Source organism: Eretmochelys imbricata, chromosome 6 (assembly GCF_965152235.1).
Source record: "Eretmochelys imbricata isolate rEreImb1 chromosome 6, rEreImb1.hap1, whole genome shotgun sequence".
Lineage (NCBI taxonomy): Eukaryota > Metazoa > Chordata > Testudines > Cheloniidae > Eretmochelys > Eretmochelys imbricata.
In genome coordinates, this window is record NC_135577.1 from 46,829,075 (window position 1) to 46,847,646 (window position 18,572).

The following is an 18,572-nucleotide window of genomic DNA, read 5'->3' on the forward strand; positions in this document are numbered from 1 at the left end:
GCTAGATATTATTATTTCAGACAAAGTGTTTAAAGAGGCGCCTTATAATGAGGAAAAGTATCTGGAGCTCTGAAGGTAGCTGAAGATAGCAATTTCAAAGAAATCTGAGATTTATAATTCAATCTCCAGGAACCTAGAGTTGCTGTAAATTGAGTTTGCGATGTAATTTCTTAGTTTTAACTCAGCTTCTGACGTTTTGACACTGACTGCTGTTCCATTATCGGTATTAAAAGGACAATCAAGCTAGTTCAGTGCAGCATCTACAGGTCTAGTCCTACTCTAACGGAAGTTAAAATTCTACTGTCATCAATGAGAGAAGAATCAGGCTACAGTTCTTCTGTATAAAAGTATTTCAGTTGCTCCCATACATCAGTCTGTTCACAGTTCATGCTTCTTGAAAAAAGAAAGGCTTCATTATGACTACTTAGAAACTTTTCACCATCGGTATACTAATTATAGGACAATATCATTAAATGATAAATAAATATCATTAAATCATTAGTTAGGCTTTAGGACCCAATCATGCAAGGTGCTGAGCATATTCAGGATCTGAGAGTGATCACAAGTTTGCAGGATCAGTCCTAATTCACAACAAAATTCCACACCAAAAACTTCAGTACATTGCATGAACTTTCTTTCCAAGCTATGAGATTTTACATAGTCCAATTCATGCAAATGATTCCAAGGGCTTAGTAAGGAGGTTCAGGTCTACGCTAGGTCATCATTCAGAAAATATTGTAAAAGAAACTTACCACCTTCTTTTCCTCTTCTTTATTTGGATCATCCCCATAAGAAAGTACAAAGTCAATTCGTCGGACACCATCCCTGAAGAAAATAGAATCTTTGCTTTGGTGTCTCTTGTTAATCTGTGGAGAACATACGAAACATAATTAAAAATCAAATCTTGTTATTGCTCCGAAACCAGGCAGACGAGAGGGTTGTTTCCTCAGTTTGGTTCAGTTCTTCAGTCTTTTCAGACCTGAAGAGATCTGTACTCAGGTGACATTTGAACAACAGCTCCACATATGAAGTTATGAAGTGATCTCAAAACTGGCTGCACATATGCATGGCCCATCCACATACCTTATGTGTCACAAACGTTATATACACTACAATATACAATGATATACATTAGTGTAACAATGCTTGGCAATACTGCTATAGTTAAAGGTCACTCACAATCTTCTGAAATGCCTCTTTTCAGTTTAACACTTTTCTGCAAAAATGATCATGGTAAGCGATTTCGTGTCTGAGAGGATGATGCCCACTGTAAAATATTAGCATGCCCCTTTAAACAAAGACAAACGGGCACAGTGTAAAAACCAGAAAGCAGGTGGCATTACAGCAACTCTGAACGTAAAGAAAGTCCATGCACCTTCCATTTCAAAACAAGGCTCATTAAAGCAGCAGTTGTCCAGAAACATTGCTAAGCAACAATACTTAGATGATCACATATATAATTAGAACACAAAGAACATATGGGTTACATTTAACAGGTTACATAATTTATTACTTGCGTCCTTTAAAAAAAAATCTCCTAGACCAATGGACCGGACCAGGAGAGCAGGGAAATTGTACTTAAAAAAAAAAAATCTAACAGTTAATTTCACATTTTCATTTGCAGGATGCTAGAATGGCATAAATCTCTATCATTGTAACTGAGCTACTGAAATTATACTTTCAAATTAATAAAGATCACTACCTCAGCATGTCTGCTCTTGTCAATACTGTTAGGCTTGGATAATCCAACACAATGTTTTGTCTAGAAACAACAACTTTTCTAAAACAGGATCTTTCTGATTATCCCACTCCAGAAAATCTGCCTTACCAAAATAAAGCAATCTACACAGGCCGACACTTTGGGCTAAATTCAACACTGGCCTAAAAGGGTTTAGGTGTCATAGACTTCAGTAAGAGTTGCGTGTGTTTACACAAGGGCTGAGTTTGGTTTTTAGGGCTCAATTCTACATTTTATTAGAGCTGGAAAAGGAATCATGTACAAAGGAGGTATGTCACTGTTAACTATAGATCAAATTCTGCTCTAGTTTACACCCCAAAGTACATAAAAAGTTCTCTAAAAACTTGCAAAGTAGTTATCTGAGTATGAACTTTGCTCCCAATTAACAAAAGACATGACACAGTGAAGCATGTTATGACCACAGCCATCCAAGCTACTAGCAGTATCATTCATTACTGTTTTACCCTGAGACGTCGCTTCAGGAACAGATTGTATCTCTTTCCGGTCTGTTGGAACAACCAACAAGGAGTTAGCAAGCATGTCATCCACTTCAAGGACCCAAATCTTGACATTGTTCCAAGCACAGAACTCACAGTGAAGTTAGTGAGAATTCTGTGTCCAAATCAAAGGCAAGATAAGGCTCCAAGCATATGGGGAGGGGATTAAAACAAGCCCTACATGGCTACAATATATCATCCTTAATTATAGCAAATCTAATGCAGCAACTGGCATTCATCAAGTAAAAATGAGGATCCCCCAATTTCTTTATTTTATTTCTATAATACTACCTGTTGCAAACGATGAGGTCACTTAAAAAGTCAAGCAGATCAAAACAGGCCAAGAAAAGGTCATCAGCACACAAATGTAACAACAAAACCAAGCAGTAGCTCATAAAAAGATCAATCATCTTTTTCATAGGCTTGCTTAATTTTGGAGTCATGCAGCACACAAAAAGCAAATGGGTAGCTATATAATGCCATATCCGATAAAATTATGCTTCAGGGCATAAATTCATCTTAAATGGGATCAAGAAAGAGATGTCCCTTATGTTCCACAACATAGAAAAAGTGAATTGAGGGGCTATGTCTTCATTTTTTACTTGTGGTATCGGTAACTGTTAGAGACAGGATACTGGACCAGCTACCCTTCGTTTGTTCCGATGTAGCAATTTCTATGTTTCTTTAGAATATTCCAACCTTTCAGAGAATTATTGACCATATATTTCAAATTAGAGAAACATACAGTGACAATATAATCTTTTTCAGAACTATTCTTTAATTCCCCCTGGTCCTCTTGTTCATTAACTAGTAATACTTTTGTGTATAATAATTACATCAGACCAACTAAGCTAGACTAATTCATTAGAGAAGGAACATGGGGAGTCTTGGAGAATGATTTTGCATCCACGACCCCTGAAGACTGAGAAGATCCCAGAAAACATGCAATCCAAGAAAGGGAAGAAAAGACACTTTGCATCTGAATTTTATGAGTAGCATATGCTTTTGCATTTATAATTTTGTAGGTACAAATAAATAAGAGGGTGAATATTTACAGATGCAATTATTGTTATTTAGACATATAATCCTTGATTTGAATCAGATAGCCATCAAAATGGTATCACAGAATCATAGGACTGGACGGGACCTTGAGCAGTCATCTAGTCCAGTCCCCTGCACTCAAGGCAGGACTAAGTATTATCTAGACCATTCCTAACAGGTGTTTGTCTAACCTGCTCTTAAAAATCTACAATGATGGGAGATTCCACAACCTCCCTAGACAACTTATTTCAGTGCTTAACCACCCTGACAGTTAGGAAGCTTTTCCCAATGTCCAACGTAAACCTCCCTTGCTGCAAGTTAAACCCATTGGTTCTTGCCCTATCCTAAGAGATTAAGAAAAACAATTTTTCTCCTTCCTCCTTGCAACAGCCTTTTATGTACTTGAAAACTGTTATCATGTCCCCTCTCTGTCTTCTCTTTTCCAGACTAAAGAAACCCATTTTTTTTTCAATCTTCCCTTATAGGTCATGTTTTCTAGACCTTTAAGCATTTTTGTTGCTCTTCTCTGGACTCTCCCTAATTTGTCCACATTTTCCAATTGCACACATACGTATTTGGCCTGAAAAAATTGCACCAGCAGTATTTTATGCTCTCAGAATGGGAAGTCTCTTCTAAAAATCAGGCCCTAGGAGCTAAATTCTGCCTTTAATTACCTGTGTGGGAGCTGACTACATTGAACAGCGTTTAACTCAAATAACCTGATTAAAATCTACACAAACAAAGAAAATCAATTGAATTCTGCAATCCTTAATCAGGCAAAACTTCCACTGAGGTCAGCAGTGTTCAGGTATTACAATACACCTACAACTATATTTGGCCTTCAATTATATTGAAATCCACAAGGTTTCACAGGTGAACCAAATTCTGACCACAGTTACACAGTACTGAACAACATTAAATTTGTTCTTGTCCATAAAGTACTGTGTATCAGTTTAGATATCTAAGAATCTTATAATTTCTGTTTGGATCTAATCTAGGATGGGGAAAATACTCATATGAATCTCTCTCTCTCTCTCTCTCTCTCTGTCAGCACAAATATAATTACCTGTAACAGTTAGTGGAACGCCTTCTTATTTAGCACATTAATTATGCCCTTCCAACCTTCTGCTTTTAGATTTTGCAGCAAAAGCAAGACCACTCTTGCCCACTATGTGCATGTGCAAATTTAGGGGCTCATATATAAAGCCACTGTAAAGTAATTTGTATCAGCTGTATATTTTAAAGCAGCAGTTGGACAGATTCATATTTTCTCTTTCTTAACAGTTCTGTTATTAATTATGGCATATCTATTTGATGTGAGACAAACTATCTATTACATTCATTAATATCCCGACTCAATTTAGCAGCTATTATATCATGTGATTTATATGACTCTTGGAGGAATCTATAACTGAATTACAAGGTACCTCACTAGTGTTACAGATGACTGGTGGAGGCTTATGAAATGTCACCCAGAATGTTCATAGTTTACAACTGCCTACAAGAACCTGATAAATCCAACAGTTGTAAGATAGATGAATAGAAACTATTCTTAAAAAAAAATTATTTGACTTTTTGGTTTCCAATCTTCACCTATAGTAACTCTCCAATGATACAGTCCAATAACCTATATGAGAGCAATGTGATTTTATGAAATTTGGACCAGTCAGGTAATTGAGCATTATCACTTATCTATTATTAAGGGCAAAATTTCCCTTTCATGTAATTATGCAAGTGCAAGCCTATTAAAGTTACACTGCTTTAACTAAGTTCATAATTTAACCCTAAATCTTTATCTTCCACCTAACCGTCAGACAGAAGTTGGCAGAAGGGACTATGTCTTAACAGCTACTTCAAAGAATGGCCCTGCTTGCAGCATGTTGCAGTGTTCAGATAGGTACGAGCTAAAGCCCTATACCAGGGACTTCAGATCCAAAATAAAGGTTATAAACTGGACTAAAATATGGGTCTGGAATTAAACAAAACCTGCCCTTGAGCTAAGGACAACTGTAAACAAATTTCACATTCTGTTTTGCCTTGATGCATTAGTGTAAAATGACTAAATGCTTTAATGGTGGGCCCACCCAACTAACTGCAGTCCAAAATCTCACCCATTTAAATCCTGTCACACAACTAAATAGCTTATGTACAAGTCCCGACCACCTCTCGCCACTCCTCAGATCCAAAGCAAACAAATCAGCCACCACTAATACAAGAGGGGAAAGCAAACTGCTGAATGTGGCATCAACCACTGAAAAATCATAACAGAAGGTGCTTTATAAAAATGACTTTGCTCCCACCTGGGATTCACACTAAGTGACAGTGACTGTTGTAAATGTTTACTTAACATTAAGTACCCACTAACATGCAGAGTTCTGACCTTAACTTATTCTGTCAAATATCCCTCATTACTGAGGTAAAAAACGCACACATTCAATACCATTTAGCAGGTGATAATGTCACAGCCACTGATGATTGAATCCTGTATGATTTCAGGAAAATCCTATCATCCTGCATTCCAACACATTAACATAAAAGGCTACCTGTCTATGCTGCTGTATGCACCACTCCCTTTCCAATGGCAATATACTAATTCCTCAGAATTCATCCTGCCATTAAACATCTCCCCACCTATGTGTCTACACAGTGGAAGCCAAAGAGGGAACTCTACTTTGAGCATTCATTTCCACATTTATTTCCAGTCAGAAATCTGTGTGGTCCTGGGGGGTGCAAGTTTTGGAATGTAGTACTTCCCAGACTGGATTCCCTTCCAACCTTAGCACATTCCCTAACATCCCACAGAGCCCCAACATTGCAGACTTGGGACAAAAGACTCAAACTCTGCTCCTCCAATCTATAGTTTTATAATGTTCCATTTTGTTTTCACAGTGTATGGCTACTTTTGGGCACTAAATCAACTGTAATCTAAGAAGTACTTCAGTCATTTTCAAATCTTTAGGAAGGACGCCTTATCAACTAGCTTAATCAGAGTTGTACTGTATTGAAGAGCTATAGGATATGAAAATAATTTATAAGTTAACTAGCTAATTATGCCAATAACAATACTCTCAAATTTGGCTCTAGGAGTTGTACGATTATTGGCCTCCATTGCTGGAGAAGGCAATAGCCAATGTCCCACATCCCTCAGAATTGAAATCTTTATTGCACCTGTCCTAAAATAAATTCAATTTTAGAATATTTTGCAGATTTGTAACAATAATGTTTACAAACTGATGATTTAGTTTGTTTTTTTATGGAATAGTTATGCCTGTCTTACTTCTAGCTTGGTTTGTAAGTTTTTATCTCTGAGATAATATCATAGCAATTTGAAATTAATACACTATAAATAATTTAGTTATTAATTTGTACAAATTAACAATCCACTGCAGAAATATTCCCTGTGGATACTGAAATGCATGAAAATTAGAAAGACGTGAAAGCTGCATTACAGGAATCAGCGTTCTAATCATAAGTAAGCATTCGACTCTATCACAGGTGTTACAGATTCCGCGACTTTTCGGGACCTCTGTGACTTCTGCAGCTCCCGGCGCGACTGACCCCAGGGCCGCCAGCGCAGCTTGGGCGGCCCCTTGGCCAGCCGCACCGGCCACTACTGGGGCAGTTTTGGCCTCCCCCACCCCTCAGTTCCAGCAAGTCATGGACAGGTCGTGGGCCGTGAATTTTTGTTTATTGCCTGTGACCTGTCCACGACTTTTACTAAAAATACCCATGACTAAAACGTAGCCTTAATCATAAGGGTAAAAACTCCAGTGGCTCATAAAGCAAACACAGTTTGCACCAGGAGTTTATTAGGTTTATTTTTTTAATCTGATGTTCATGAAAAAACACCTCTTTAACAGAATTAGCTAAACATTTTCTTAAAACTAAAAGAGAGAGATACTGATTAAAGTTCTTCCATGCTAAAAAAAACCCCCTCTAAAATGAAAGTCATTCCTAATGAACAAAAACATTCTGTAACTGCACTTACATGGCACATGCAAATGTATATGTGCTCCACCAAAAATCAATGAGACAATTCATTCATCCCTGCTATAGTTCTCCAGTAACTCCAATGGAATTATTACATGAGGGATTCATTTAGCATAAGGTTCTGTAGCATTTTCTTGCTGTAAGGAATCAATATAATTTAATTGGTTGTTATCAGTTTGCCAGGAAAGTGTAATATAAACCAGGAATGTCCCAATTTCAAGGTTTGCTTAACGCAAGCAGCACAAAGTTGCAATAAAGTTTTCAATTTAAAAAATATATGCTTGTAGGTATTTCCTGCACTTTTTGGTCTGACGTTAAAATACACAGAAAAACTAGGAAGATACAGGGAAATATTTAAACAAAAAACAAAGAAAGAAACTATGCTAAAAGAGAAAATATGTGTTAATGTAAGACACCAGAGCCCAGTGTAAGTAAGCATAGAATTCCAGTGCATCTCAGCATGTCATTCTCCATTTCTATTTAAACTTTATTTTTGCTTTATGAAGAGAGTATGTATATCGGGTGTTGTAGTATATTTGGTGAAGCAAACAAGGAATAGGTTGGAGAATTTTTCAATATTAATTAGTTGCATTTGCAGCCTATACTTATTATTACAACTTATTGTAATAAGAAACAAGCACATAAAATACCTCAAATTATGTTAGTGATTATTTCTTCATCTTTAACACATTTTAAAGTATCATGCTGACTCTGACACAACTACAGATCATTACGGTAGGAGGAAACAAACTTACATAGACTAATAACACCAGAATTAGAACACACCCTATATAGATTATTTCGTCAAACAAAACAATGAGTACAAACATAAAAGAAAAACTTTCCAGTTCTCTCATTTAACATCTGCATTTTGTCCATATTAAGTTATATAATCATTTTCAACTTGCTTGGTTTATGGATTGCAACCAAACACAACAAGTGCCCATAGGCCAATCTACTATCTGAATACTTCAAATCCACATTTGCTTTCACATACTAGAGAAAACATGATTAGCTTTTGAAGGATGAGGACATGTTTGAAAAACTGGAAAATTTTCAGGGGGCTATATTTTGGCACACAATAATAGAAGACACCGAAAATTCATGCAAGGAAGCATGAATACTGCTTGCTGCTTACCACTTGATGATCAGGGATGAGTAAAGTAGTCTCAGTGCTGCTTAGGCCCTGCCAGTGGCATCATGGGAAAGACATAATGTTAGTGATGATGCAAAGGCAGCAGGACGTTTTAAAAGTTATTTCAGCAGAAACAATGAAGCTTTGGGTTGTTTTTGTCGAAAGTTGTGCAGAGTGATTGCTGGATTTCAGCCCCAGGAAACTGTAGATTAACTAAATCATTTCATCATCTCTACTTCTTCAGACGAAACAGGTTGTTTGGATTATAGCCACTGATGTTTTACACGGTTTAGTAGAACAGAGAAATGCACAGTTAGAAAAAGGTGCCAATCCAATATCTAAGCTTTTCCATTGTAAAAATGATAATCAATCCGTAAATATTTTGGAACTCATGACAGTCTATCACATGATAAAGGAAAATCTTGTACAAATAGGCTATTTCCTACTTAATTTTGGAAAGGGTTATTTAGGTCCTTCATCCAGAGTTATTTTTCCCATGTTAACTAAAAGTACAACATGCACCTCACAATGAAAACAAGTATGATGAGAGAAATGATTTGGTTTCTGATGTGAGTAAGGCAAGATAAATAATGAGAGCAAAGTTAACCACATGCCCTGATCCCACCAGTGTGAATAAGCATTGCTTGTGCAAGTGACAGTTTGTGGGATCAAGCCTGTACAAATGGAAAAGACAACAGTTTGCAAAACAACTATAGAAAATGCTTGTCTAATATGTGATAATCTTTTGTACTGTCATTTTACAAATCTGTTGCCAAAGTTAAATCACAGCATAAAGATGGAGATAAGCAATGGGATGTGGTAGGATATAAAGTGGTCCAGCAACGGCAAGAGGATGACACATGATGTGAAAATATGGCAGTTATCTGCCAGCTGGAATTGATGCTGGGCAGAGTAGCCTATTTACTTCACATAAAATCCTTGCTTATTAGTACTGTGCAGTTACAGCATTTCGGTAATGGATTTCCCATAACTCACCTTGATTAATGTGCATTAAAATAAAGTAAAAAAAACAAACAAACAAAAACACCTTGTTGTCAGTCAATTGGAATGAAGACGGAATTTTGAAAACTGAAATGAAATTACAATGAAATGAAACAATGTTTTTATTATTACTTATCACTTTTTCATTTACTAGAATTCTACCTGGGGAAAACTATAGAAATATCAATATAATTTATTTAAAGCAAACATAAAAGTTTTGTCTGCATTTAAATTTTAAGTCAAGAAACAAATATTTGTCTGTCTTTACTTTGCTAATGAACCCAATTCTTGATATTTTCTTCAAACAAGAAAAAAGAAATCCCCATAACAAAGTCCCACCTAGACAACATTATGTAGATCAATCTGTTTGATGATTAAAATGATTCCACAAGGGAAAAGAGCAAATGAGCAAATACAAACAAATGCCGTGCCTTGATATGCTAACCTTGACTCAATTCTGCATTGAGGACTGATCCTGCTGCTGTTAATGCCAATCCCCATTATTGGCAGCCGTGGAAGAAGGCTAGAGGAGTACATTAAATCTTTGTAGTTCAGTCTTCAGTGGAAAAGTTTCCCCTAACTACATAGTTAATATGTTTAAAAACTGAAAGTACTGTGCAAGCTTGTGAACAATGGAAGTGCTTATTCTTGCTTTTCTTTGTTCCCCTAAGGATGTCAGCCTCTTCATCTGAAAAATGCCCTCCCTTTTCAAGTTTGCACAATTCCACTTGCTCTCCCCTTTGAGTTTTTCTGTATTTGCATTCACACATTTTTCATCTCATCCATGATCATGGCCCCATACCACCCTTTATTTGGCTTCTGCAGGTGCTTTGTTTTAATAAAATCTTGACTTTAAAAAAAAAAAAACCTCAGAGATAAAATAACAGTAGAGAACAAAGATGAAACAGAGTAGGATGAAGCCAACAATTCAGTGTAGTCAGTACGGTTGTCAACTGTCTAATCACACAAACCCAAACACTCTTGCCCCGCCCCCTGCCCGGCCCCGCCCCTTCTCCAAGGCCTCGGCCTGCTCACTCCATCCCCCTCCCTCCCTCGCTCACTCTCCCCCACCCTCAATCACTTTCACCAGGCTGGGGCAGAGGTTTGGGGTGCGGGAATGGGTGTGGACTCTGGGCTGGGGGGGTGTGCCAAAGGGTTCGGAGTGTGGAAGGGGGCTACGGGCTGAGCCTGGGGCAGGGAGTTGGGGTGCAAGCTCTGAGAGGGAGTTTGGGTACTGGAGAGGGCTCACGGCTGGGGCAGGGGATTGGGGTGCAGGAGGGGGCTCTGGGCTGGAGCCAAGGGGTTTGGAGTGTGGGAGGAGGCTCAGGGCTGGGGCACGGGTGCGAGGTCTGGGAGGGAGTTAGGGTCCAGGAGGGGGTTCTGGCCTGGGGCAGGGAGTTCGGGGTGAGGGCTCCGACCGGGCAGCACTTACCTCGGGTTGCTCCCAGTCGGTGATGCAGCAGGGCTAAGGCAGGCTCCCTGCCTGTCCTGGCTCCACGCTGCTCCCAGAAGTGGCTGGCATGTCGGGCCCCTAGGCAGAGGCATGGCCAGGTGGTTCTGAATGGTGCGCACTGCCAGCATCTGGAACTGCGGCCAACTGGCACTGGGGGCAGGGGCAGCTTGTGGCACCCCCTGCCTCTCCTTTAGGGGCCACAGGAATGTGACTGCTGCTTCCAGGAGTGGTATGGGGCCAGGACAGGCAGGGAGCCTGCCTTAGCCCCACTGCATCGCTGGACTTCCAGTGCCTAAACTCTCCCGGTTTGGCTTGAGTAGCCTCTGGGAGATAGGGCCTGATTCTGAGAAACTCCCAGGTCCTTAGAAACACACACGTATAATTTAAAAGACTTTCTCATCAAGCTGGGGACCTGAGTCTGCTCTCATGGTACGCTGGTGTAAACCATGAATAATTTCACTGACATTACTGGAGTTCAGAAGTGTCAAACTGGTCAGAGAGCTGAAATACCTTCTCCTCACATACTTAATGTGCAAGATCTTTTGCACAGATCTTGTCACATGTCTGTGCACATTACCTTGGCTCTGTCACTATACAAACAATAACAACAGGAAGAAATATGAATGGGGTTTTCAAAACCAATCAGAACTGGCTCACACTGAAATTAAAGATAAAATTTCCATTGACTTCAGTGGCAGCAGAATTAGCCCAATTCTGAGTGCTTTAGAAATCTGACCTTATATGTTTTCTGTACTCAATATATACACAGTATTCCTCTAGCAATGTTTCTCTGATGCATTTGGTAGAATTGTGGGGGGAAAAAAATTACAACTTACAATTTAAAAAAAAAAATTTCCAGTTTTTGAAACTGATCTGATTTCACACTTACAAAAAGTGGCATTTTGTGTTTTTTCTACTTGAAAATAGGTCTGTCTAAAATGGGAAAACGTGAAAGTAATGGGCGTGTGCTATTTCTTTCAGATAAAATTCAACTCATTTTGGGACACACACCGAAAGGTGCTGAGCGCCTGCAGCTCACATTGAAGTCGGTGGGCCAGACGCTCAACTGGTGTAAATTGTGTAGCATCATTATCTACAATGGAACTACAGCAGTTTAAACCAGCTGATGATCTGGTTTAGTAAGAGATGATGGTGCTGAGAGCCTTTCATGATGGAAATTTTAATTTCACAAAAACGTCACACAAGACAAAATTTCTTAGACACAAAATCAAGCAAAACGATGAACATTTTGGAGCATAAATTTGCAAAAAAATTTCTCATCGTTTTCACACAGCTCTAACAGGTTCACCACCTGATTTATGTGAGTAATGCTACTGCCTTCTGCGGTGGTGAGGAACTTTAAAAAAACCAACAAACCAAAAAATGCTATGTTCAAGTAACATTAATCCCTTAATTGAATCTACAGTAGCAGATAGACAAAGATTAGACTAAAGCTCCATCTGTAAACTACCCAAGTATATGTATTGTTCAGCTATCACAAAGGTCAAAGAACTGTGGTTGATTTGATTTCCCCTGTGCTACAATACCTGAATTGGGCATTAATTTAAAAATGCCATTTAAACTTCCCTTCTAACCCAAAAAATTCTGACTGTTTTTCTTTTGTGCCCTTTTCTCCTCTATTTCTGAAGTGAAAGAATTGGAAAGCAATGAAGTCAGTGATTCTCTACTGCCTCACAATTTGCGTCATCAATTGCAGGTGTGAAAAGTGATGTAAAATGCTAACAAATTGGAATGGTAGCATTTTACTTTCACTTTCCACCATCTTTGCACTCACCTAAGTGATGAGATAGGATAAAATGCATAAGAAAATCAGGCTCATTATAACTTAAATCAGCCCTGTTTGTCACATGAGTGCTTCAGAGTTATTTATGTGTATCTTGGAGAGTTAAGGATAATCGAGGTAAGATCCCCTGAGCATCTGCCAAGCAGTCTGTTTACAAAGATTAACGCTGGACATGACTGGTAGGCAGGGTTATAGTCTAATCCATGCTATGATTGCATCCAGTCTCAGATGACAGAACCATAGAAAGCAATTTGAAACACTGTCCTCCCTTCTGCAGCTATTTACAAGAATCCCTTTCCTTTCCTCCCCAATCAGCTGTTTTCTGGCAACTGCTAAGATCTTCTTCTCCCATTGCACTGAAGGCATCCTGAGAGATTCATGGAATTTAGTGCCTGTCATTTGAAAGCTACTGGTCTGAATTTAAGAAGGGGCACATTCTGCACAATATCAAACCCACATAAACACTGTGAATTAGAAAGTTCCACTCAAATGTTACTGGGCTTGCATCCTGCTTGGGAGAGACTGAGAAAAGAAGCAAATTAGACAAGACTCCCCCCACCCCACCACCCAGTGAAATGAGAGGGGAAGAAATAGGGAAGTAATGCTAAAATAGGTCACAAATGCAGGGAAACTGGAAAAATAAGAACAGAGTGGGTAAGAAAGAAAAAATAAATATTGTAGATTTTTGTTGCCAGATAAGCTTCTGAGTGGGTTTGTGGTTTTTTTGAGCTGTTTATATTTTTGTTTTGTATTTTTAATTAAATCATCATTTAATAAAAGTACTGGTATAAATTATAGGGGGAAAATCACTCCATATGAATGTAACCCCCGCAAAAAACAAAACAAACAAACAACATTATCTTTCCATAAGAAAACCTAAAATCCTAACCGCTCATCTTGATGACTGACCAAAAACAAGCCCATAGGTTACTCTTCCACAGCTATCATGGTTGGTCATGCTGCCCCTGAAATGTGCACCTCTGTTCCCTTCCAAACAAAACAGACAGCCCAAGGGGAGTGATGTTTTGATATGCTTGTAAACTAAACCAAATCAAAGCTGATAGGTCTAATGTAAGGAATATGCTGTCTTCTCATTTCTCCTTTAATGTTATGATTTAATTCCTTTCTCTAAACCTCTTTGCATTGTGCCTTTAAGTGGGATCATTAATATTTTCCTACTGTAACAATTTTTGAGGGACCAGTGCAAAGAAAATGGAAGCAATTCTGTGTAAGCCTTTATCTGTGTAAGATAGGAACAGAGAAGTTTCACCACCTAAGTGGTTCAGTAGCAGTAGCAAAAGGCCTACCGAAGTTTGAAGGATATGGTTTCAGCTTAGTGGCTCATAGCAAGCATGTGAATACATTCCTAGGGCACATATTTCTGTTGCTGTGACACCTGAAACTCTTGGGGGATTAGATGTCCCAAGCATCCCCTAAAAATCATTAAACCGTTACAAAAAATGAATGTCATCTTCAATATTGTCTTTTTAGATTTTTTTTTAAACCTGAATTAAAAAATAGCGAACATGCCCTTCCTCCTCTTTAAGTAAACAATGTACTGTATATATTTAGAAATGAGATACTGTTAACTTTGTTAAACCAATTATACCTTTTGTTATTTCATTATATGGAACTGTACACCATTATACTAAACAGATGGGCTCACATGTCCAAATTAGACAATTTCCTTTATCCTTTTCATAACCAAGTTCAACATCTGCCTCTCAAATAATTCCTAGGGCAGAGGAATGCAAATACGCCTTTGTCTCTTTAACAGGCCAATATCATAAGGTTTTGTAACATAAAGCAATGTGCTGTGTTATCCTGTGTTGTGCTTATACAGAAGCATTTGTGTTTTCCCAATTGCCAAGGCACTGCACTGTGGTTCTCATTTCAGATTGGTATTAGAAATACTTTCAGTCCAAATTGCTTGCCATATTTTTAATGTTGATATATTGTAACACTCTTTTGCAAGATTCAATATATAACCATGCTACGTACAGGGACAATATTAAGGTAGGATTTGCTCATCACAAAACCAGTGAAGGAAGAAAGTGTTGCATAGATAATATTATTAGTATTTATATCAGGATTGACAAACTAATGTCAATACATTTAAAGGCAGACTATTAATCAAGATTAATTCCATCTCCCAAAGCGGTGCTCCCCTTACTGTCTACAACTGATGTACACAAACTTGAAAAGTGAATGGCACATATCCTGTATCTTACCTCAGAATTGCTTGGAAGTTCTGATTCTGTGTTTGAAATAGTTTCACACAGAGGTCCATTGCTATCTTCCCCTAAAGAGCGCAGGGAAAAAAAAAAATCACATCAAAATATATATTTCCCATTTAAAACCTTTTTAAATTTGAAAGCGTAAATGAAGCAAAAATTCAATGCATCAAGCTAGAAATACTAATTTTACATTAAAAAAAATCAAAAGCCAAAGCTGGGAAATAGTTGTACTTCTCAACAACAACCAGAAACTTCCCTCACAAATGATTCCTGTAGCCTCCGAGACAAAATACTCCAAGTGTTGTGCTCAAGTTCCACTACCTCATTGTACCCTTGCAGTCACAGAAATAAATTTAACTCTGATAAATGAACATCAGAAATCTCAGAAGATAAAATCCATTCTTGCATGGAACGTCTGATAGGATCATAACTATAAAGGTCACATATTGGGAACCCTGCTGCCTGAGTTCTGAAAATTCAATTTTCCCTGAGGATGTTGGCTAGAAATTGAAATTGGCCTGTCATTGTTGGGGAATCAGTGGAGTACAGCTCTGAAACTTCACAAGAGGTCTTTGTGAATCACACATGCCTGTGTAATGGAGATATGGCGGCAGACTCAGGACAGGTAACTACAGCTCAGATTACCAAACTCTTTGTCGTTTAAAGAAAAAGTAAAAGGGACTTCATGGTGTTACTTTGACAGCAGCACTGATCGCTAGCATTACCTACCACATGTATACTCAGGCCACAATACTATTGCTTGGTGTTGATATCACTGTCATCTATTGCACCCACACCTGTGCTTGAACTGTAATACCAGAATGACTGACTGTCTCTCCTTGCTAGATGCTCTGCAAGGGCAGAGTTAATAAATTCACCATGGATCTAGGGTTTATATTGGCCCTAACTCTAATGAGGAGGCCGTGGATTCTGTCCCTATTTGAGTTTTTTTCTTTTATTAATGTTTAAAAGTTTAAACGTCAACTTTTTTATTACATTCAGGTTTCATTCTAAAAAAAAATAATAAAATACATTTTATAGAATTTCCTTGTATTAAGAAAAAAAAATTAAATAGAGGAAAATTGTGTGTGTTCCACATTCTGCTACTATGAAACGGTATAGTCATATAGCGAAACAAGTATTCACTATAGGGCTGAAGTGTCAATTCAGCATTTCACTTTTACAAAGAGGCATTTATGCACAAGTTTAACAAGACAGTTTGTTTTTGGCTGTCCATGGAAAAATATGCCTTTAAAAGAAACAAGAGAAATAAGAGAATTATTTGATCCACACATTGGGGCATATATAGAGAGGGAAGATCATCATCATTTCCCTCCATTGCCAAGAACATAGATGTGCACAGGGTCTGATTTTCAGAGGTGCTGAGCACTTGTAGCTCCCATTCATTTGAATTTAGCTGTGGGGGCTTAGCACATCTAAAATCAAGCCTATGCAGTTTACCAGAAGCGCTTGAAGAAACACCACAAACATATATTTCACTGAGTTGCTTGACAAGACAAAATGACAATTCACATCAAGTGCTGCATTATCAGCCTTTTTCCTTTCCACAAATTGTTCCAAATCTCAGTGTTGGTTTATTTGTATATTTTTTTCCTCACTAGTATAACCTAAGTAACAAATCTATTACACTTCTAGTGCCTGCAAATGTATCCATATCTGATGCCAAAATCTCATCTGGCACTCATCGGTTTTCTCCAAAAGTTATGATAAGCAATTCAGGGTAAAAATAAATTCTTTACTTTATTTTCAAGAGCAAACTTAATGTTCTTAAAGTAATATGTGTACTTGTTTCTAAAATACATTCTTTATATTTTCACCATCTAAGGTGAGGAGATACTAAACAACGGACACATTAATTTACTGTCACATCCAGAAGCTTCCCCATAAAACATTATCTGAGACTTGCTCTACACGTAACATTTAGCTCAATATAGCTATGTCAGGCAAGGGTGTGAAAAATCCATATGCCAACCTACGCCCAGTGTAGATGCAGCTATATCAATGGAAGAATGCTTCCACTGACCGAGTCACTGTCATTAAGAGAGGTGGTGTTCCCACAGTGTTGGTGCAAGCTCTGTCTATACGATGCAGTTATGCCAGCATAGTTAAATTTGTAGTTAGATATTTGCACAATTTGCACATACAAATTTTGTTTGTGTACCCATATTTGGAGAGCTGCACATGTACGTTTTTTGATGCAAATTTACAGGCCAGTGTTAAAGCATCCTTGAAAATTCGGCTCAGGAGTAATAGGATTATTTTCTTCCTTTCATATTCCACTATCCCTTAGGTACCACTTTGAGGACCAGACAAAACTGTGCTCTTCTCAAAATAGAGATTCATAATCCCCATGGTGAATATTTGTTTCAAAACAATAACACTAGATTTTCAGAAGTACAGACAAGGAAAAAGGCTTCAGCGCTGACCTTTTAATTCAGTGTATCTTCAGCCCAGCACAAATACTCAACACAACAGAAAACAGACCTGCATTTAACACGAGAGGCATGTTAAAAAAAGAAATTTGACTGCTTGATAGTTGTTGATAACAAGTAATTAGTATTCTTATACCTGTCCCATTTATTTGGGAAACAAAGCTGTTCATGTCACAAAATACCTAAAGAGAAAGTTGGAACTTTAGACAGTGACAGTCTGGGATGAAAGCCTTACAATTTTTAATCATGTTGTATTATCATGAATGTAGAGTTGGAGAGTTTAACGCTAAATTCAAGGGAAACTATAACTCAGAGTTTAATGTAGCTGATTACATATGCTGGGAGTGAAAAGAGCTCTATCTGTTTTTGGCAGCATTTGTATTTAAACAAAAGTGTCTTTCCTTAATAGTATTAATAAGGACAATCTCTATTTCCAATCAAGAATTTACACTAGAATGTATGAGGTACATGTTATAAATTTAAAATGGTTCCATCAATCTCACTGAGCTATGATCTGGTTTTATGAAATATTTATGACACAACTGATCTAAATTCCAAATGTGAACAAAGAGAGAAACTGAAAGATGACACACACAACAGAGAACAAGGCATATTGCTGGTTAGTACAATACCTGCTGACCTTGATGGCTTGAACTTGGTGAGAACTGCGATATTATCTTTAAGGGAAAAAACATTACAATAAGAACCAAAAGCCTGAAAGTCACATCATGATACAGTTAGTACAGACCTCTCCTGTTGCAGCAGACAAAGCTGCCATAACCAGAACAAGCCATTAGAGATAAAGGGTTAACAGCTGAGCAAACAGCATGGTTTTTATAAGACTACCTCCTAAAAGAAAAATCTCTAGTGCACATTTTTGTCCTTCACCCTCTTAGACAAGTATCTTATTCAGCAGCCTAAAACAGCATGACAGCCACAACGGCAAGAAAAGGACAGTCACATCTACAGTAAACATGACTTCCGCTTGCCAAAGATGACAAAAAAGAATGCATTTTCCCACACATACAGAGTACAACAACAGCAGAGGCCCTGTTTTGCTGTTCAACATTCGATTGTCTAATAAAGGTAAACAGAGATCTAAAATGACTGCAGATTCAAAGGAGTATGCAATGAACACATCTATTGGAAAATAAATAGACTGATTCACTTTAGAATGAAGAATTCAAGCAAATAAATTGCTGTCAGCCTCTGCAATGGCTCA

At 37.9% G+C, this 18,572-nt stretch overlaps 1 protein-coding gene across 5 annotated transcripts in view; it reads right to left on the reverse strand.

Annotated features, from left to right (window-relative positions):
• The window catches only part of ANO5 (anoctamin 5), a 92,344-nt gene that overhangs the window by 52,209 nt on the left and 21,563 nt on the right, over window positions 1-18,572 (reverse strand). The window contains exons 2-5 of one of the 5 annotated variants that reach the window (XM_077818493.1): window positions 17,983-18,027; window positions 14,892-14,962; window positions 8,405-8,452; window positions 753-866 (exon numbers count right to left, since the gene is read on the reverse strand). In XM_077818493.1, coding sequence (XP_077674619.1) covers window positions 753-866; window positions 8,405-8,452; window positions 14,892-14,962; window positions 17,983-18,027 — 278 coding nt within the window. Of the gene's footprint in view, window positions 1-752; window positions 867-7,264; window positions 7,287-8,404; window positions 8,453-14,891; window positions 14,963-17,982; window positions 18,028-18,572 lie in introns of those variants that run through there. The other 4 variants (XM_077818494.1, XM_077818496.1, XM_077818497.1 and 1 more) reach the window with 4 other exon arrangements.